Raw genomic sequence first — 19,631 nt, 5'->3', positions numbered from 1 at the left:
GGCCAGAGCTTCCTAGTGTAAATCAAGGTGCCACGACAGCCGGTTTACCATGCTTTGGGAATGCGATCCATGTCCGTGAACAGCCCAAGTCGCGGACATATATCCCCGAAGGTGGCTTACAAGGTAGATCTAGGTAAGAAAGAATCCCTGGAATAGAAAATCTCATAATCAATTTGCACAATCAAATTCCATGCAGATACACCATTACCAGTCCTAGTTCCACGCCCTGAGCTCCGATCGCAGAGCAAACTCACACATATTCACCCCGCACTCAATCTTGTTTGTTGACAACTCCAACATCTGCCTTTGGCTGCTTCTCACAACCTCTGGTCCAATGTCCTTCACGACTTTTGCAATCACAGTACCGCTACCACCATCTTTCTTGGGTCAAGATGTTGCACTTATTCAACGTCTCGTTGACAGCCTTATACGGTTTCATTATTCTCTATTTTCTCAACAAGATATGGGACAATATCAGTTACTCTCGAAAGACTAAGGCTTTCAAATGTGGCGAGCTCAGGACCTACTCCCACTGGGACCCTGTTTGGGGCATGGACTTTGTGCTGTCCATGAGCCGTGCTTTCAAGGAGCACAGATGGTTGTCCTGGATGGAGGAGACTTGGGCTGCTCAGGGCACCAAAACCTTCAAGGCGCGGTTCCTCGGCATGCGCATGGTCTACTCTTCCGAAATGGAAAACATGAAGGCCATGAGCACTAGCCAGTGGGAAGAGTTTGTACTTGAGCCCATACGAGTCGACAACGGCGTCGCAACTCCGTTCACTGGAAAGGGCGTAAGCACTTCTGATGGTCAGTTCTGGCACTACAGTCGGGGCGTTATCAAGCCATACTTTGAGAGACAAGCTTTTGCCAACGTTGCCAGACTTCAGCCATTCACCGACCGAATGCTGGATTTGATACCCACGAATGGGGACACTTTTGACTTCCAAGTCTTGATCAGAAGATGGGTGAGTCGTGCCTTCTCCAGCTTGCTTGAAAAAATCACCCAGCTCATCATGATTCTGTCTTCTTTTGCAGTTTTTAGACACCTCCACAGAGTTCCTTTTCGGCCGTAGTCGTGACAGTCTTCAAAATCCCGAAAAAGAAGACGTCATGCTCGCCATGGTCGACATTATGCGTGGCGCTCGCGTACGACTGACCATGGGGAAGTTCATGTTCCTTCACCGGGATCCAAAGTGGTATGAGAGCATTCGTCTCGTGCACAAGTTCATGAACGAATACATCGACGAGGCCTTCGATGAACTCAAGCAGCGGAAAGAGTTCCCTGACAAGTTTGCCGACAAGCCGGAGCGTACGGACTTACTATGGGACATGGCACACCAGATAGAGGACAAGATACTCCTACGAGATCAAATCACCGCCGTCTGGGTTCCCAGCAATGAGACGACTAGCATCCACATTTCCAACGCCATCTTTGCTCTCGCTCGTCATTCTGAAGTCTGGAAGCGACTACAGAGAGAGGTGAAGGATACGTTTGACGAAAGCGAGGAAATCACATTTTCCAAACTCCGGGGGATGCAGTACATGAACTGGGTCATCAACGAAGGTAAGCAATCTGCTCCGAAGAGTTGTAAACTTCATCTTACTAACGACGTCGTCGTAGTGCATCGAACCATGCCCAACGGCATTCAGATGATTCGCGTTGCCGCTCATGACACCACCCTTCCACGGGGTGGTGGCCCGGACGGCAAACAGCCCATTTTTTGTGCCAAGGGCGACATTGTCCACAGCAATCGCTATCTCATGCACCGCGATCCTGACTATTGGGGCCCAGATGCGGCCGAGTTCCGCCCCGAGCGCTGGAAAAGTATCAGGCCATTGTGGCACTTCGTGCCCTTTGGCGGCGGGCCACGCATCTGCCCAGCTCATATCCTCGTGGCTACAGAGACAGCGTATGTTCTGACGCGGTTTTGCCAGAGGTTCAAAAACCTCGAAGCTAGAGATGATCGACCTTATATTCCTGTTATGAGGGTTGGGCCAAGCAGCTTGCACGGCGTCAAGGTTGCGGTCACCCCGCGATAGATTTCAAGTTACGCGCTGGAACAAAAAGCAACTCAAAGCCATCATGCGGCTTCTAGACCAGCCGAAAACTCGATACATAGGCCCAATTTCTACCAATACTAGATGTCCAATTCACTCTACCTACCTCCTGCTTCAATGACAACATTTTCTGTGTAATCCATGACTTTCTGCATCCAACCATCATCACACGTTAAAGTCTCTAGAATCTCATTGCGAGGAGATGTGCTTCCGTCTGCCAGCACCAGATAAAAGCCACTACACGGCCCGTGACATAAAGCTTGATCGTTAACATTGATCTTGGCACGCAAAATCATGTCACGGCTGGGATATCGCTCGCTGGTTGCGTTGAAGGCCTGTCTTTGCCCACACTCGTCTTCACTCATAGCAACCATTCGATAAAGGGGACCAACTACCGTCTCAGCCATTTTGCCAAGAACACCTCCACTACCCAAGAGATTAGACAGGAAGCTCGTAGAAACCCAACCAGGATAGACGTGAAGGAACGAGATCCTAGGGTGGGCCTTGGCGAGGAACATGAGAGCCAGGCTGTGAATAGTGGTGACTTGGTCGACAGCTCTTGGCGCGGTGTAATTTCCCTCGAGCCGAAGTCCCAAGTCGCCTCCTTCAGTGAAGAGTGGCTTTTCGTGCCCACCGGCCAAGACAGAGACAATGCGGGGTTCGTTGGCTCTCAAGAGACTAGACAAGAGTCCCTGGATCAATCGGATGCGGATGTAGTGGGACAGAGCGAAGCAAATGTCAAGGCGCTCTTCCGTATCTAGGATGCCAATGGTCAGATCGACTCTTACGAATAGCCCGGGATGATATTGCAGTATGAAGCCACTAGCCTCCCACAAACAGGGAAGGGGCGTGAAGATGGAAATCAGGCAACGAAGCTGAAAGTCGACATTTCGAATAGACTCACAATGTGGTCCCCCAAAGGCCAACGACCCTGGACTCATGTAAAGCAAGTCTACATGGGGCTCACGTCGTATGATGTCCTCACAGACGGCACTGACATTCCGAAGGAGCGCTATCTCGGTCTCAATGAAATGGATGCTAACGGAGGGGTTACTCCGTCGCAACGCGGCGATTTGAGGGGCAAAATTGGCTTTCGATCGACCGATTACGTAGCAGCGCGGTGACACAAGACTGATGGTGAGAACTTTGAGGGTAGCGAGGCCAATGCCGCTGGTGGCTCCGGCAAACACGGCTACGAACCCTGCTTTCCTTGCTGACAATGAGGCGTTATGTTCGAGGACGGAAAGTAACGAAGGCATTTCGTCAGAAACTACACGTAAGAATAAGGGGTTGGAAAAGATGGAGTTGGGGTGTATCGATGGGACTATCCACTGTTGTGAAAGGTGGTGGTAGTATACCAAGAAACAAACTCACCCTACGCTTGGAGCCATCCATTTATGTCATCTGGATATGCATCTACAACGATTACCATCCTTTCTCAGGTAGCTACTGTACATTAAAGTTCATAGCTACATGTAGCCAGACATACCAGGCTGCTTACATGGAACATGACGAGCCACGATGTCAGAACAGCCGCCGCGACATACGTCAATCATATCAATCTTACCTCATTAGAATATGTAGATTGTGTTCCACAGGTTTTCAACAGCTTTCCATTGAGAAATGCATGTGCAAGGGTTCTCATCCTTAGGTGAAGTTTGAACATACACGCCAAGGATGAGACAAATCTCGTAAAACTCCAACTGTATTGGTCTATGAATTGTGGAAACTTGATGCCTTGCTCGGAAGCCCAGGTCGCACAGACCAAACTTCCACTGGCAACTAGGCACCAAGGATGTGACCCCTGGGGGTGTGGTGTCGATCAGGGCTAGATCCATCTACACGGCGTGAGGGAGCAAACCCAAAGTCCCGTACGTGCGGTAGAGACCACACTAAATGAACTAAAGATAAGGCTGCCGCTGGGACTTTAGTCTTCACTACCTGCATTTCCCCGCCTAGTTCCTTGTCAGGCCACGCATTTGGGTGGCTGTCAGGTTGACATATCGTCAACTTGATTGGATGAATACCGGATAGACACGTCGGGTCGTGCGAAATTCGTAAGCGCGAGCGGGACGGTGCGAAGGAGAAGGATTGTGCACCCCACATGTCTGAAGGGTTCAAGAGACCAGCCCGAATTCATGTAACAGGGGTAGCCAATGCTCACACCTATCCCCGAGTCTGTTTAGGGTAAGATCGAAAAGAATACCTGTTTTGGGAGAAGTTCATATTAGTGGATGTCTCGAAGGATTCACCGGCAACTTGAAGTAGACAAATGCTTTCTGAAATCAGTCATACTTGGTAGACATGCCAAGACACCCTTTGCTCCATCGCTTAGAGCAATGATTCGACCTGTTGATCATCGGAAGATGCGGGCTATTCGCAGGCAGAAGCATGCCATTTTCATGGGTTCAGTGCACGATATGTTTGCATTGCTAGGATCACTCCTTTAAAGACCAGGATCTGATGCTGGTGACTCGAGTCAGGATTCGTCATCAGATAGATTCTTTCATGTGGATGAAGCAAACAGCTGGCTTTACACTTGCATTTGGAAACCTAGCTGTCAGTAATTACTTCTCGTACATGATCCTATTAGGGATGTGCGTCTGATGGTGCACTAAAAGAAATTCAATCACTGAAACCTGGACCATTGTCGATGCCATTATCGTAATTCTTCGCGGACGATTGAAGCACTGCAAAGGTCCAGTCGCATCGTACTGCATCACCAGAATTCATTTGGAACCAAAATGTCCTCCCAACCCTACGTCAATCACACTCAAGTTACTCCTGGCGTAACTTGGGACGACATTACTACCAATTGGCAAGCTCTCACTGCAACATCGCGTCTCACATTCACAGTCGCTGTCATTTGCATCGGAGTGTACATCATCTCCATCGTCAAAGAGCTCTACTTCTCGCCGTTATCGTCATTCCCTGGTCCGAAACTTTGCGCAATCTCTCGGATTCCCCATCTCATTGCCACAGTTCGAGGACGCCAGCTTCCATGGCTGATTAAACTCCACAACCAATACGGCGGTGTCGTCCGCATCGCTCCCGACGCCCTCACCTTCACAGACGAGCGTGCTTGGTTCGACATCTGCGGCGCCACCAAGGCAGCCAAAGATGGCATGGCCAAAGACCCTCGTCTCGCAGCCCTCGTGGGAGGCGACCTCGTCAATCCTGACCCTGCGAAGCCACGATCTCAACAGACGCACAGCCTCATGCGCAAGGCAATGGTGCCGGCTCTGAAGCGCGATAACGTCAAGAAGATCGAGGGCATGATCAATGGCCACATCAACGAGTACCTTTCCTTTATAGAGTCCGCCAATGGTGCCGCTATCGACATGCGCGACATGAACAGCTTTCTGATTTGCGACCTCATAGCGGATTTGTTTCTCGGCGAGTCTCTCCATCTCTTCTCAGACCCGAAGTTCGTACCTTGGGTGCATTCTTTTGACCGGTTTGCCAAGGGTGTCACAATCCTAGCCGTTTTGAACCGGTTCCCATTTCTTCACAAGATTCTACTTTTCGCCGTTCACAAATGGGGAAGCGGCGAGCGTGAGTCTTTCATGGCTCCAATCTTTGAACGCTTTGATCGTCGTATCGCCCTATCATCAGCGAGGCACGACATGCTACAGATGGTCTTGGATGGAGACTCCGAAACCGGCGGACGACAAGGAACGATGCCCCTAGAGCTGCTGAGGGAATTTGCTCCATTCCTGATGCTTGGTGGTTGCGAGGCCATGCCGACTGTACTCACAGGATTTGTCTATTTTGTCTCACGTGCGGAAAACCGCGCTATCAAGGATCGCTTGCTTGAGGAGGTCAGAACTGTGTTCAAAACCGAAGCGGATATCACCATGGACAGACTCAGCAGTTCTCAAAAGGATCTGCCTTACCTAGAGGCATGTCTGCAAGAGTCAATCCGGTGCTACTCGCCTGCGGCAACTGGCACAGATCGCTGCGTTCCTTTATCGGGAGCTCAGATTGCGGGCAAGTTCGTACCTGGGAATACTGTTGTCATGATGCTGCATCAGGTTACCTACTCAGTGGAGCGCAACTTTGCCAAGCCTGAGGAATTCGTTCCTGATCGATGGCTCCCGGATGATCGAGGACGACCAAAAGACTGCCTAGGCGATAAGAAAGGAAGCGTGCATCCCTTCTCAGTTGGACCCCAGTCGTGCTTCGGCCAAGAGTTAGTCTTACCGCCCTCGTTTCAAAGTTTGATTGAATTATACTGACACTCGATAGGTTAAGCTTCTATGTTCTACGAATGGCCCTGTGCAAGCTGCTGTTCAGCTATGACGTAACATTAGACGCTGCGTCTGAGAATTGGCTGGATCGCCAACTCACTTATAGCACACGGTCGAAGCCGCCTCTGATGGCAGTCGTCGAACGGGCCAAGACGAACTAAAAAGCGACTTAAATGTTGGGATCCTGGTATCATGCCAACTTATCCTAAGGATACATGTAGTGCCAACATTGAAATTGATGGAGTCTTTGAGTCATTCGTTCTAGCAATCAAATAGCTTTGCCACATTACAACATGAATCAAGCTTGAGTACTGCCATGATCTTGTTGGGTCTTGGATTCTAAAGGTTGAAAGGTTCAAAGATGAATAACATGTGATCAACACATCATCAGTATGCGTCAAGTTATTCTGCAGGTTTTTCCCATCCTTTTCATGAGAAATTGGCTATTGCATTTTTAGCATAGATGTACGTTGTCAATTCCGTGACTGAATGTTTGGAGATACAGAAAAGCTTTATCACGGATTTTGAATTACTACAGTATCCTGCAAGCGAGCTTGCGGTTGTTTCCTTCTGTTCATAACAATTGCTTGGAGACGCGAGCTCTTATGCCTTGCGAATCTAGTGGAGGCATCCCGACAAAGAAATCATGCGCAAGCTCAACGTCACGCCGTGTAGTCTGATACAGTTCGAAGTCAAACCGAGAGAAGATCGTGGCAACAGTGAGATAAAGCTCAGCATAGGCAAGGTTCATGCCAATACATTGCCGGCTGCCACGCGCAAAAGGCACGAAATTGCGCGTAAGCGTCGTTTTGTCATCGATCCAACGTTGGGGGTTGAATTGGTTCGCGTTGATCCAGTGCGCTTCATCTGTATGGAGGAGGTATGAGGAAGAGCTCATAACGGTCTACAAAGATTGGTAAGTATAAGACAGAGTAAGTTTGGACTGTGTTGTACTTACACCTCGAGGTAGCCTGTAGCCAGAGTACATTAGGTCTTCTGTAGGAGCATACCGTGGAAGACGTCCCGGTACTCCGAAAGAAAGTCTTATGCCCTCTTGTATGATACCACTCTGAACTCTTATGTTAGCGAAGAAGCGACTTACTCGCTATTATGGAACGTGACAACTGACCAAATACGGGAGAGGCTCCAATTTTGCCACAGTGAAAGGTGTGCTCACAGACTTGAGCTCACCTCGGAGGGTCTCAAGCATAGCCGGATTTTCCGTGAGATGATAGCTCAAGACCGTCAAGGCGGCGGCAGTGGTTTCCGTGCCGGCGCCTAAGAAGATCGCCGCTTCGGCTTTAAAGCGCTCGAGAGTCTTGTCAGACTCCGGCAGCTGCTTGCTGTCTCTCATCTCATGGAACACTGTTCGTATCTTATCGGGCTTGTCTTTGGCAAGGACCTCCATGATCTGCCCAGAGATCCTTTTGTCATAGTCCGCAAGAGGCTGAAGCTTGGGATCGATCTTTGCTAGGACGCTGATCGGGACTTTCTGGATCAAGTCGAAGAGCCAAGGAAACATGCGGCCAATGGGGTGACTTTGAGGCATCTCATGAAAAAAGTCGAGAAACTCTTTGCCGAACTTATCTTGTTTGAGGTTGTCCATGCTCTCGCCGAAACAGTACTGGCCGATGACGTCCATCGTGAGGCCACTGTAAAGCTCTTTGAAGTCCATCACCGCCCCAGAATCAGCAAGGCCACTCATTCGACCAGCCAATTGATTGACAGTCTGGACGATGAGAGGTTCCAGGGCACGGATTGACTGCTTAGAGAATGACCCCGACAGCGCCGATCTGCGAATCCGATGCCTTTCGGCGCTGTAGGTATCAAACATGCTCTCATCCTGGGTGGCCATGAACCGAATCTTGTTCCGAGGTCGATGTGGTCCACTGGCGTAGATTTCGTCGTAAAATGTAATGTCGTTGATGTGAACTTCGCGAGGGTTGATCCTAACTATGGGACCATACTTGGCATGCAAGTCCTGGATTTTCCAGAGAAAGCGCCCACGACAGATGGCATCGTAATAGAATTCGTACAAAAATGTTACTGCAGCAAGTTTCGGGCCGGGAATTTTTCTCAACGGTGAAAAGAACAAGCGGTAGGCCACCACAACAATAAGATAGTGCAGTAGAAGTAGCACCAAAGCTTTGAGTATGCTTAGTGAATCCCAAGTGAAGTCCATCATGGAAGCTGTTCACCGCAGAGTGCAAACAATGTTTCGGGGCACCAAAAATTCTCAGAAGGACCGAAAGCTCAAGGATAATGCCACCGCAACTCAAATTCATAAAAGGATACGGCCGTTAGACCAAGGTGTCAAAAATAGCTTCTACAAGGCAATGAGTCGGGCCAGCGGTCGCCGAGCTTAAGCTTTCGGCGTAATGTTCGCCTTGATTTAGGCAGAGATATTTGATCACACAATTGGCGTGGAAGACTAGGGAGCAATGTCTGAGAAAATATCGTCAGATGATTGCATGAGAGACGATACCCATGGATACAAAGGGTGACTGTCGTCAAAAGTTCCCGCACCACTCTTTACGAAGCCCCCACGAGGAAGATCAACCTTGGGAGGGGTGCGTCGTACTATCTACAGACTGGGATATTCCATCCTTCAGGCCGAGCGGCAAAGGATGGCCTGCAAGCGACTAGTGAGATCCTTTGGGACCGGGGCATAAGAGAGGGGTGGTGGCGGGGGTTGTTGAGAGCTATCCCATTGACGGGGCGAAGTGTCAAGGGGTATCTCCAAAGTCCCTCAACGTCATTTATGCAACTATCCGTAAGTTCACACCATCATAGTTCCACTTCGATATTGTTACGCCCTAATGTCTCACCTTGGCGAATCCTCCGTGGCTAACCGGAACATAACCTGCTGCCTGATGTATACTAGACTTGGCAGGAAATGGAATAGGGACTTGAGGATAAGCCTGTCTGAGATACAAACTCTTAGAGCTTTTGTAATGGCCTAGATTAGACAACGGGACATGACGAAATAAACATAATTAAGTAATGGCCTGAACACATCACCAGAGAAGGTTGCAAGTTCATCTTCCAGCTCCGCACCACATTTTCACTTCCTCTTTACAGATCGTTTTGAAAATCTAAATTCATTCCAAGCTTCGTCGATCAACATGGCTACTACAACCACAGCAGCCCCTCCCCAAGCCGAGCTTGATGCCGGCATCGCCAACGGCACTGGCATGGACGAACTCATGGCAGATGCTAAAAAACGTGGCCTGGAAGAAGAAATCTCCCGTTTGACTGATAACCACCTCGTCTACACAGATGCTGCCGGTGGCAAGCTGTCCTTCATTCCAATCGATTGGAAGAAGCCCGGTCTCAGGGTCTTGGACTCCGCAACGGCAGATGGTATGAGTTTTTCCACATGCAGCTTTGCATGTTGTAGCTGACCATCGGATTAGGCATCTGGCTTCAGGACCTTCTGAAGCAAGCGGGACCTGCCGCTGAACAGCAAACCTTCATCGGTACTGACCTAGTTGAAGCACTTTTCCCCAATCCTCGACCCGATGGCATCGAGTTCCATAAACAGTCTATCACCGATGCCTGGCCTGTCGAGTGGCATGAATCATTTGATGTTGTCCATCAGCGCCAGGTGCTGGGCTTTTGCGGCAACTTCGCTCTTGAGCAAGCTGTTGCCAATCTCTGCGCGTTGGCTAAGCCTGGGGGCTGGGTTGAGCTTGTCGAGCTTGACTGCGACCAGAGTCTGTTGGGCGAAGGCACGGTCGCTCGCGAGTTCTTCCAGTTGCTGGAGCAGATTTGGATCATCAAGAAGATGGGCGGGAACTTTGGGCCCAATTTGAAGGACTGGATGGAAGCGGCCGGTCTCGAGGACGTTCAGGTCGATGTCTTGGCATGTAAGGTTGGTGCTAAGGCGAAGCCTGAGCTCAAAGAAGCTAGCATCAATGGCGCTGCTGGCGCTGGTCCTATGATCGTGGCTATGGCCCGGAGTAAGTTCTTAATCGCACGCCCGTTTTCTTTGCTTAGACTAACGTCAGGTTCAGCCCTGCCAGAGCTTCAGGGATTTTCACCCGAACAACTCGACACGCTCGATGCCAGAGTTCGTCAGGAGCTGTCAGAGAAGGGTTGTGAATTCCAAAGCTTTGCTGTTAGAGGAAGGGTGCCTGCCGGAGGGTTGAAGCCCAAGTCTAAGGAATAGAGCAGATCCTTTAGCTCAGCTCGGCGAATAGCAAAAACGAAGAAGTAAAGTTTCACCTAGCCACGTCAAGTTTTGTAGATTTCGCTCTGTTATCGCGAATCATGAACTATGTATAGGTTACTTGAGTACCTACTAGTTCAATCTCATGAAATGAACAACATAAGATCGATATTACCCACATCCATCTTCTCTACGACATTTTGCTTAATTTTCTATGGCTTCAATTCTATGATTTAAGGATTCGTTCTTCTAAGGATTCTAAGCATGTAAGTGCGTAAGAAAGCTCTTCCTTTGAAAATATCTCTACACGTAAATGCCGTGGAATGCTCGAAACTAGCATAGACCTATTAATTTAACAATAAATCTTTGGAAACTCCTAAGCCTAATAGATGCCGAAATATCGCACGGCCCTCAAAGCCGCGGCCGCTAAAGATACGCCATAGCCTGCAAGGAAGAGTCGCACGGTGAGCTTTCAGACGATGGAGAGCCGGTTCTCATGACTTCTGACCCGAATCGGACTTACTGAGGTTCAACCACTACCAAGCCTGCGAAGTGTAGGCGTGGAAGTGGGATCGTGCAGGACCAACACGGTCAACGTCATTGTTGGCAATGCATGAGACTTGAGATTTGCCCCTCCTTGCACTACTTGTGGAACAGGAGACGCCTTCGTTCTCCCTTAAACCCCGTGCGCGTTACGCGATCCGAATAGCTATCGCTTCTTCCACCTTTCAGTCCTTCTCATTCGCATAAGAGGCGTGCTCTCCAAGTTATATTCTTCACACGCACTGCTTGATGGAAGCGTCCCTGTCGCGGGTCTCCGTCGGCGACCGGGAGATCTCGGCCAAGCAATTACGACGGAGTTGAAGAGGCCAGGCTTTCACAAGACGAAAGTCGGGCATCGGATGAGCCTGGGGCCGTACTGGCGCGTCCGTCTGCGATGCCTAAAGACATGATGCTATGTAAATCACCATAAGTCGAACGTCGGTAGCTAGCACCTCCGATCACGGAAAACGGCGTTCGCCAATCGCCGTGCTGCCAGAGCGTCTAAGGCGATTGGTCCATGACGCATATCCCACCGGCATGAATGCCTTCATCGTGCCCAGGGGTACAAAGTACATGGCTGCATTCAGACGCCCGAAGTCAATATCTCGCGGACTTACATAAATACTATCCATCCACATCAACACCATTCAGTCTCTTTTCCGTATGAATCAAGTCCTATGAACTCGTCTGCACTTATTCATACCTTTCCATCGTAACTTCAGAATGGCCATCAGCATCAAGATTCTCCAGACAGGGTCGATAAGAATCCGCCCCTCCCACCGTCATCAGCCTGCCGATAAAGCTGTACTCCTGCGCCGCCTGTCAGTCTTGCTGGACACATCCTGGACAGATATGTTGCCTATCAACACGTACTTGATCGATCATCCAGAGGGGCCCATTCTGTTCGACTCCGGCGAGTCGCCACACAGTATGGAGCCCGGTTATTTCCCACTCTGGATGCCCTTCTTCCATCTTGCTGTCGATATCGATGTAGGAAAAGATGAGGGTATTGGCTCCCGACTTGAGCAAGAGAATCTTACTCCAGGTGACCTCAAGGCAGTCGTTTTATCCCATCTTCATCATGATCATGGTGACGGGCTGCCCGACCTCGTCGGAGCACCGGTCTGGATCACCGAAGAACATTGGCAGGCGTACAAGACGCCATTTCATGCTACAATGGAAGGAGCCGTTCCGAACCAATGGCCAGCATCTTTCAAACCTTCCATTCTTCAACCAACCGGTGGTCCAATTGGTCCATGGAACCAGAGCTATCCCATCACTGAAGATGGAAAGGTCGTGGCTGTCGACACACCCGGCCATGTGCCAGGACATCTTTCGGTCATTGTTCGTGCTGATGATGTTTCGTATCTCCTACTTGGGGATGCGACATATGATCAGGACCTACTCGACCAGGAGCTTACGGATGGTGTCAACAGCAATCCGGCGCTGGCAGTAGATTCTCTCAGGAAAATCAAAGAGTTCGCCAGGAGCGAAAACGTTGTGCTGCTCCCTGCTCACGACCCGCAAGCAGCTCACCGCCTGACGGAGAAGGTCATTTACAGACCTAGTATGGTCGAGAGCCCACTGAATCAAGGGTCTCTGTACACAACCCCCGGGCTGTTGCTGGTGCTTTTCGGGACTGTTGTGTTTTTATGGCTGAGATTGAGACGAGGGCATTAGTAGCAAGTTGCCTGCGACAGATGCACTTGGACAGTGTATTGTGGTGCCAATAGCGGCTACTTGTAGGTGAGCCCCAGAGTAAGGTAGATGCACTCGGGCAGTGTATCGTAATACGAATAAGTGAGTTTATCATTGAACAAAACGTGGTTTATTGAGATAATAATCATTTTCAACAGTGTTCGTGTGGCGGAAGGCCATTAGCTGTTGTCAGCCTGTCGGTGTATCTCCTTTTTACAAAGTCCAGCAAGCGATCCACGTCCTTTGTCGTCGTCATGAACCCAAACGAGATCCGTACGGCACCCACAGGTGCCAAAAGCCTGACGTAGTCGTCCAGAGAGTCACTCTGAATGCCGGTGAGCGGTAACAAAGCCCTCTTGTCCAGACCAAAGGCAGCTTCTCCAGCACCGGGGTTACAGAAGCAGCCCGTTCGTAGTGATATGTTCTCGACAGAGGCTTCTTTGGCAACCAGTCTCTCATCGACGACCCTTCCACCAATGTCCAAAAAGTTGAAGCAAATCGTTCCCCCTCTCAGCTTCATATCCGTCGGGCCGTATATCCTGACCATGGGCGACCCGTCACTGTGTTCGAGATTCCGTAAAAGATCGAGGCACCAGCCGGTGAGGCACCTGACTCTGGTATCGATCAACGGCATGCCAATGCCTTCCAACCAGTCCAGCCCAACAGTAACATCCGGTATTGACAAGAAGTTGACCGTTCCATCCTCAAAGGCAGCCTCATCTGGCGCCATGACGTGCCAGGGAATTCCAACTGATGCCGCTGTGATGGTTCCACCCGAGAACCAAGGCCGTGAGGTGGCGAGCTTCGCCAGAGCATCGCGTCGTACGATGAGACAGCCAACGCCGGTCGGGTAGCCAAACAGCTTGTACCAGCTCGCGATGACAAACTCCGGTTGGACGCCGGATCCTGCGGACAGATCGAGTCTGGAGGTCGGCAGGTACGCCGCCGCATCGAGGAGCACGTCATACCCCTGCTTCTGCGCGACGCTGATCCATGACAGCGGATGACGGACGCCGCTGAAATTACTTTGGGCAGGGTACGCAAATAGACCTCTCTTTTTGGATTTGGTGTTGACCGTGTCGTCGTCGTTGGTGGTTCGTGGGGTCAGAGCTAGTTTTGCAGCTGCAGCTGCAGCTGAGCCGAATAAGCCACCTCTGCGAAGGTTTAGTGCTGACATGAGGTCAGACGGGTCTATCCTCAGCTCCGGGGCGCGGACTGGAACGTAAGTGGTCCGTGTGTGTTTTCGGCGTGCGAATTCTCGGAGGCCGTTGACGGAGTTGTGGTTGTCGGAGGTGAGAACGAGCCTGGTTCGTCTCGTGAAGGGGTATGATTCCGCAACGAGCCTCGCAGCGCCTGTTGCGTTTGGGGTGAAGATTGCAGTGTACTCTTCAGGGGAGGCATTGAGGTAGGATAGGACGCGGGCTCGCGCCTGCTCGACGAGGTGAGTGGCGGATTGACTCGTGGGGTTAATGGAGTGCGGGTTGCCGCAAAGAGTTTGCTGGAGTCGAGTCTCGTGGGCTCGGATTTGGGATCGGGCGGCGAGTCCTGCGCCTGTGAAGTCGAGGTAGACGTGGTCCTGCTCGTCAAGGTAGCCATACTCGGTAGCGCGCAGATCATCTAACCGCGAAGTCGATACATATTCGGGGTGGCTGTCGAGAATGTTCTCCATGCTGGCCACCTCCAATATCCCAATATCGGAATGTTGGTGTTGGGGTGAAGTCCAGTCTCGATTGGGTTGGGTAAGTGGATAATTATAATACAAGGGGAAAAGAGGAATTGGCTTAGTAGGTAGGAAGAGGAATAAGTGTGGTAGGGCTGGTCTGACTGGAGATGTTTGTGAATACTGCAGGTACAGCGTGTATCTGGGGCAGGAATTTCGGTATAAAAACAAGGCAGGCCCTTACTTACTTAACGGGAAGGAAGGAGGGAAAGAGTAGTAGGTTGCAGCTGCCAGATAATCCCATCATTATCCGATCGTCCGAACTTATTTTGGATAACCAGCTCTTTGGTATGCATCCTGATCCTAATCAGAACCCTCTCCACTAGTATTACTTCTAGGGTGCCAGATATCAGACAGTGGAGGGTTGCATCGACCGTGGATCCGGGGGTTCGGCTAGCCCAAGCAGCTAAGACCCAACGTTGAGCTCCATGTCAGAAGGGATTAAGCAGCTCTTGGATGGGCCTCTCATTGTTCGTCGCCTCTCTGACGGTGATAATTGGTAATATCGAACAAGAGAGCACGCACTGCGTACAAAGGTGGACTGTGCTTGGGGATATATACACCGTTCTTCTGCTTGTACATTGTTTCGTTGGGCAGACTGTTGCATTTGCCCTACCGAATATCTGCAGGTCCACACCACGAGGACGGCTGCGTTTCTTCGGATCCCCCATGCCACCCAATAATTACGTGCGAAAGAAGTGCAGAACGGATGATTAGGTGGCACAATGTGTTTTCTCCCTTCACCTTTGCGAGACCCGTTGCCTGCGTTTCGGGGAATGCTGTGGCGCCCAACGTGGAATTTCCCACAAAATTGGGTCGTGAGATGTTCCATTTCGGGTTACCAATTGCTGACGGCCTGACGGTCTCGGACTGGTAGACCAACCGGTTCCTGAGTGCATGTCATCCCGGCATCTCCGCGTGGGAAGGAAGATCTTCTGTAAAGAATATTGATAACAGCACAAGCTCAAAGAAGTGGAGGAGTTTTACAACAGGCAATGAGATTCATATTGCGAAGGGATTACTGAATTTGGATATCCTCGAACACAGCGCAAAGTACTTCAAGTCACACTTCGTACGTTTTGTCCCATCGCAAATTTATGAGTTTAAAACTACAATGAATCAGACTTGATCACGATCATGCTGTCCACGCCGACCTGCATACGCGGCCCATGATCGTCGTTGGCGCCGCTTCAGCAGAGCAGAGACACCCGTCGATGATAAACATTGTATCGTTAATCGCTTAGAGGTAGGCCACATGTCCAAGTGAAAAACACTGGAACGTGCAGCGGCGGTGACTTTACGGCCGGTATACTATGCGGTTGGAAGCTCGTACTTGCATACATCTTCGCTGTAAGAGCCATATACAGGCGAAAGACCGATGCACTGGACAGCATGTTGGTAACGAATGAGCGCTCAGGCTCTATTTTACAACAACATCAACCAGCAGAACAAGCGCAATGCCTAACTCAATGTTCCATGAAAATGAACAACAGATTTGTTCGCTTGTCACCTAGCATGTTTGTATGGCATCATCGCCAACTTCTCGGACTCAAACTGTTGGTCTCCACCATGTTCTCACCGATCCACCCACGTTTTATTTTTCTCCACAAGCAGGATGTACGTCTCTCTCTACCTGGAAATACGAAAGATGGTGTGTAAGACGACTAACGAATATGTGCAGCGTTCCACGTCGCCAGCTGAGAGAAAGCCTGCATTGGAAGTGGGCACCGGTGCAAGATCGCTTGAGGCAGGCAAATGATTGGGTGCAAATTTGTCTCATTACAGTATGCATGGTTATCGAGGGGGGCAAAGGAAAGCCGCTTAGCCCAACGCATCTAACTAGTTTGAGATGTGGCAACTTGGCAAGGTGCTACCAAGGTACAGCTTACTGTGCTTTCGTTGATTGCTAACCCCATTGGGAAGTTTTGCAAGAAGGAGGCGATTAGGCAGCTATCAATTAACCAAATCGAAGGACTCAACATACAATTATTCGTGGAGCTTCATGAATCATTGGAAACTTGTCACGGGCACTATATGACTTGGCAGCGATCCCCATCGTTAGGACCGCAACGTTTGAAATCTAGACCTCGCGAAAGGTATCCGCATTCTGTCGGTATCTTTCCCGAACCTCGGCTTGACACCAGTCGAGTTTGGCCACGGGGTTGATAGCCAAGGTTTAGGACCATGAACAAGATACTGTCGACCACTAGGAAAACGCACACATATTTTGTTCGCCTCATCAAGCTCCGCGATGCATCTAAGAAGCCTTGAGAGCGTTCCATTTGAAGCCCAGGACTGGAGCCTAAAAGCTTCCTGCCATCCTACCTACCTTACCTAAACGGGATTTACGAAGTTAAGACTTGAGTCAAGTACATGATTTGATCTTCATCCGAAACGATCGCTATGGTAAGTAGGTCTTGGTCTGGAATATCCTGAACCCATGTACTACTGTTGGGTAATTTGACCTTGTTCTCTAACCGAGAAGACTATCTGCTTCGAGTGTTTCTTGACAAACTCGAATTGGTCAAGAACATCAGAGTGGAAGAAACTCTATTTCCAGATTGGCTTCCTTTTAATCACTTACGACCTATGATGTAATCTTTCTCGATCTACTTGGACAAGCTGGCAAGCAAATTGTCAAATTGTTTGCCCCTTGATGTCATATGACATCAAACAGATCTGAGAAATCATGCCATGTAAGAATGTTATCAAACGCCAGCGGCTCAAGCGCGATCGCATTCCACGATTGCGATGTTCCGGTGCCAAAGTTCTCCCCAGATGGCATCTTTGGGGACGCCGCTACCGGTATCGCTATTTCAAAAGTAGTATCACGCTGTCGAACCGACTCCCTCGCCCGGTCTCGCAAAGGCCCCATAGCCGCCCACACGCAACTCTTCTTCCCTCTCCGCTCATTCGCTTCTTCAAAGTCAGCGAGGCAGGCGATGTAGTTATCCACCGCAAGCCAAGCGCGCTCCGCCTCCCCTCGTTCGGGCGAATCGACGAGCGTGCGGAGCGTGAGGAACAAGGCGTACAACTGCGGGTGCTGCTGATAGAACCAAGCGTATCCAGGGAAAAGCTTTCCTGACTGCAGCAGGTACCCTTGCTCGAGCAATTCGATGGCAGTGGTGAACAGGGAATGGGGCAGGTAACGGTACCTACATTCTTGTTCCATCGGCGCCGAGAGCCAGGCCTGGAGCATCAAGATGAAGCGCGCTTTGGCTACAGATATTCGAAGCAAAGACTCCGCGGCACGACATACGTCACTATTCTTCGGTGCGAACCGGAGCCAGCGATGGGCCATTGACGACTCCGTCTGCTGGATCTTGGCCTCCCTCGTCTGCTCGTCCGCCGCCCCGACAGCGGAGACGGCGTGGCGTAGGTTGCGGCAGAGGTCGAGGTTCATAATCGAAAATGTCGTCTCGGTCCATTCGTCTCTTCCGGTAGGGGCGTTGTCCATCTGGGGCCATAGCTCGGTATCGTTTACATTCAGCGGTAAGCGAAATATTTTACCGCGGTCGGCCATCGTGTTGTTGAAACCATGGCTTTCGGGCGCCGTGGCGTCTAGGGCGGTGAGATGCCACCAGAGACGACAGCGCATTTCCGTCTCAAAGGGGCCCAGGCCGAGACGGGAGCCATCTTCGTGTACGCCGAGGGATTCTGCTATTCTGATTGCGAGGCCGGTGAGCGTCCAGATGGTTCGTCCGGTGTCGAAGGTTCTTAGTGCAGTCTGTGTATGCGTGATCAGCAATGCGTAATGTATGAATTGTGGAACAGGAATTGTCGTACTAAGTAGATTGCCAGAGCCTTCAGTCCCTGCACGTTTGGATAAAGTAAGAACTGAGCCCTCGTGAATGCGCCATCTATTCCCCGCATAAAGTGGCGCAAGAGGACCAGCCTTTCAACACCTAGTTGGGTTGCAACCTCGGTGCTAGACATACTGGTCGTTGCCGCAAAGGCAGTGGTATACAGAAGAGCATGTGTGATATTGTCTGCTCCTTGAGGTTTGGCTGCGACACCAAGCATCACTGGCTGGATCGTGGGTATGTGGAGTATTTTGATCAAGGGATCAACGTTTTGTAGATAGACGATCCATAGCCTGGTAAGGACGTGAGGAGGTACTGATATGGTCTCCGGGTCAGATCCAAAGACATCCGTGGCTGCTATGCCATAGTGGGGAGATATGTGTTGAGTTGTTGCGTTGGGTATGGGATCTCTAGTCTTCGTACCGGCTATTGGTCGTTGTCGAGGCGGGTCCTAGAAGACATCAACATGTTTTCTCAAGACTAGAAGTTGCTCGAGCCATTACCCCAAGAAATAAGCCAACAAATACTGAATCATCTACAAAGTTTCCTCTCTCCCCGTCTCCGACAAGGACTTCTTGTGATGGCAGGATCGGTGGAGCCGGAATGGGGTCCGTCCCAGGCTTGCTCTGTCCACCTGGGTCTTGCACCGGGGCTCCATTACGAAGAGAGGAGACAAGATTGGATAAGAGTCCTTCAACTCGAGCAAGTCGGTCAAGAACTTCCTGGTTCGTCGGTTGTATCGTTTGCCCTGGAGGAGGTTGTGACGATGACTCAACTGCTTGATGATTTGCAGGAGTTTCGCAGAACGATGATACGTTCGCATCGCATGGCGAAGAGGACTTGACTGATCGGGCATTTACGGGGGCTCTTCTCGTTCTGGCCTCGAACACACATGAGAGCTGTAAGCGAGTGCACTGCGAGCAAGGGAGGCCCCGATTGCAACGGACTTTGCGATCACGGCAGGGCTTGCAAGAAGGACGGTCTCGTGGTCCTAGACGTCTTGGCTCACTCATTGCAGTTTCGTTCCATTGAGACCCAGGCAGTTGTGAGAAGAGAGCTTGTGGTCGGTAGGATGAGTTCGATAAATTGAGTCGTAAACTAGAGTCATGCTAAATGGAAAGATGGTGATGGCGTTTGCGGTTCGGTGCGCCTCCCGAGGTTTCCCCGCGTACCCCATTTTGGCCGATCGGCCGATCGGGTGAACCTACCTTAGTCTAAGTGTTGACGAAGTAGAGTATTTCAAGGAGATTTTGAGAATGAGCAATCAACTTGCCCTTTGAGCCTTTCTTATCATTTTTTCAAGTACATTTTTTACCCCTAATCTATAAAATGGGTGTTGTTGATGTCAATTCGCCCAATGATCTTGCCGGGTCCGATCCTGTGTCTGA

The 19,631-nt window shown here is 50.4% G+C and overlaps 8 protein-coding genes across 8 annotated transcripts; 4 read left to right on the top strand and 4 right to left on the bottom strand.

Annotated features, from left to right (window-relative positions):
- Nucleotides 1–392: 392 nt before the first annotated feature.
- Nucleotides 393–2,040, top strand: HER10_EVM0006864 (uncharacterized protein; the record flags this gene model as incomplete). Its single annotated transcript, XM_035476437.1, has 3 exons — nucleotides 393–965; nucleotides 1,036–1,564; nucleotides 1,622–2,040. The coding sequence occupies 3 exons, from the start codon at nucleotides 393–395 to the stop codon at nucleotides 2,038–2,040; spliced, it is 1,521 nt and encodes a 506-aa protein (XP_035329540.1).
- A 116-nt stretch (nucleotides 2,041–2,156) lies between these two features.
- Nucleotides 2,157–3,317, bottom strand: HER10_EVM0001447 (uncharacterized protein; the record flags this gene model as incomplete). Its single annotated transcript, XM_035471192.1, has 2 exons — nucleotides 2,157–2,815; nucleotides 2,963–3,317. 2 exons carry the CDS (start codon nucleotides 3,315–3,317, stop codon nucleotides 2,157–2,159), a joined length of 1,014 nt encoding a protein of 337 aa, XP_035328872.1.
- A 1,485-nt stretch (nucleotides 3,318–4,802) lies between these two features.
- On the top strand, nucleotides 4,803–6,469 carry HER10_EVM0003751 (uncharacterized protein; the record flags this gene model as incomplete). The annotated part of the gene is made up of 2 exons (XM_035473415.1): nucleotides 4,803–6,250; nucleotides 6,307–6,469. 2 exons carry the CDS (start codon nucleotides 4,803–4,805, stop codon nucleotides 6,467–6,469), a joined length of 1,611 nt encoding a protein of 536 aa, XP_035329128.1.
- A 413-nt stretch (nucleotides 6,470–6,882) lies between these two features.
- HER10_EVM0002755 (uncharacterized protein) lies at nucleotides 6,883–8,490 on the bottom strand (the record flags this gene model as incomplete). Its single annotated transcript, XM_035472451.1, has 3 exons — nucleotides 6,883–7,212; nucleotides 7,267–7,377; nucleotides 7,438–8,490. The coding sequence occupies 3 exons, from the start codon at nucleotides 8,488–8,490 to the stop codon at nucleotides 6,883–6,885; spliced, it is 1,494 nt and encodes a 497-aa protein (XP_035329016.1).
- Nucleotides 8,491–9,277: 787 nt separating this feature from the next.
- Nucleotides 9,278–10,676, top strand: HER10_EVM0006723 (uncharacterized protein). The gene is made up of 3 exons (XM_035476301.1): nucleotides 9,278–9,671; nucleotides 9,725–10,270; nucleotides 10,325–10,676. The coding sequence occupies exons 1-3, from the start codon at nucleotides 9,434–9,436 to the stop codon at nucleotides 10,477–10,479; spliced, it is 939 nt and encodes a 312-aa protein (XP_035329520.1). The 5' UTR covers nucleotides 9,278–9,433; the 3' UTR covers nucleotides 10,480–10,676.
- A 1,023-nt stretch (nucleotides 10,677–11,699) lies between these two features.
- HER10_EVM0006476 (uncharacterized protein) lies at nucleotides 11,700–12,720 on the top strand. The gene has a single exon (XM_035476059.1). It carries the CDS (start codon nucleotides 11,746–11,748, stop codon nucleotides 12,700–12,702), a length of 957 nt encoding a protein of 318 aa, XP_035329479.1. The 5' UTR covers nucleotides 11,700–11,745; the 3' UTR covers nucleotides 12,703–12,720.
- A 151-nt stretch (nucleotides 12,721–12,871) lies between these two features.
- HER10_EVM0009291 (aminotransferase class-V) lies at nucleotides 12,872–14,955 on the bottom strand (the record flags this gene model as incomplete). Its single annotated transcript, XM_035478782.1, has 1 exon — nucleotides 12,872–14,955. Exon 1 carries the CDS (start codon nucleotides 14,387–14,389, stop codon nucleotides 12,872–12,874), a length of 1,518 nt encoding a protein of 505 aa, XP_035329838.1. The 5' UTR covers nucleotides 14,390–14,955.
- Nucleotides 14,956–17,099: 2,144 nt separating this feature from the next.
- Nucleotides 17,100–19,317, bottom strand: HER10_EVM0011535 (uncharacterized protein; the record flags this gene model as incomplete). Its single annotated transcript, XM_035480964.1, has 3 exons — nucleotides 18,747–19,317; nucleotides 18,379–18,694; nucleotides 17,100–18,253 (listed from the first exon to the last, which is right to left on the bottom strand). The coding sequence occupies exons 1-3, from the start codon at nucleotides 19,254–19,256 to the stop codon at nucleotides 17,100–17,102; spliced, it is 1,980 nt and encodes a 659-aa protein (XP_035330105.1). The 5' UTR covers nucleotides 19,257–19,317.
- Nucleotides 19,318–19,631: the final 314 nt, after the last annotated feature.

This window comes from Colletotrichum scovillei (assembly GCF_011075155.1).
Source record: "Colletotrichum scovillei strain TJNH1 chromosome Unknown Contig00009, whole genome shotgun sequence".
NCBI lineage: Eukaryota > Fungi > Ascomycota > Sordariomycetes > Glomerellales > Glomerellaceae > Colletotrichum > Colletotrichum scovillei.
The sequence above is the reverse complement of the archived record's forward strand: the minus strand, read 5'-3'. Positions and strand labels throughout refer to the sequence as shown.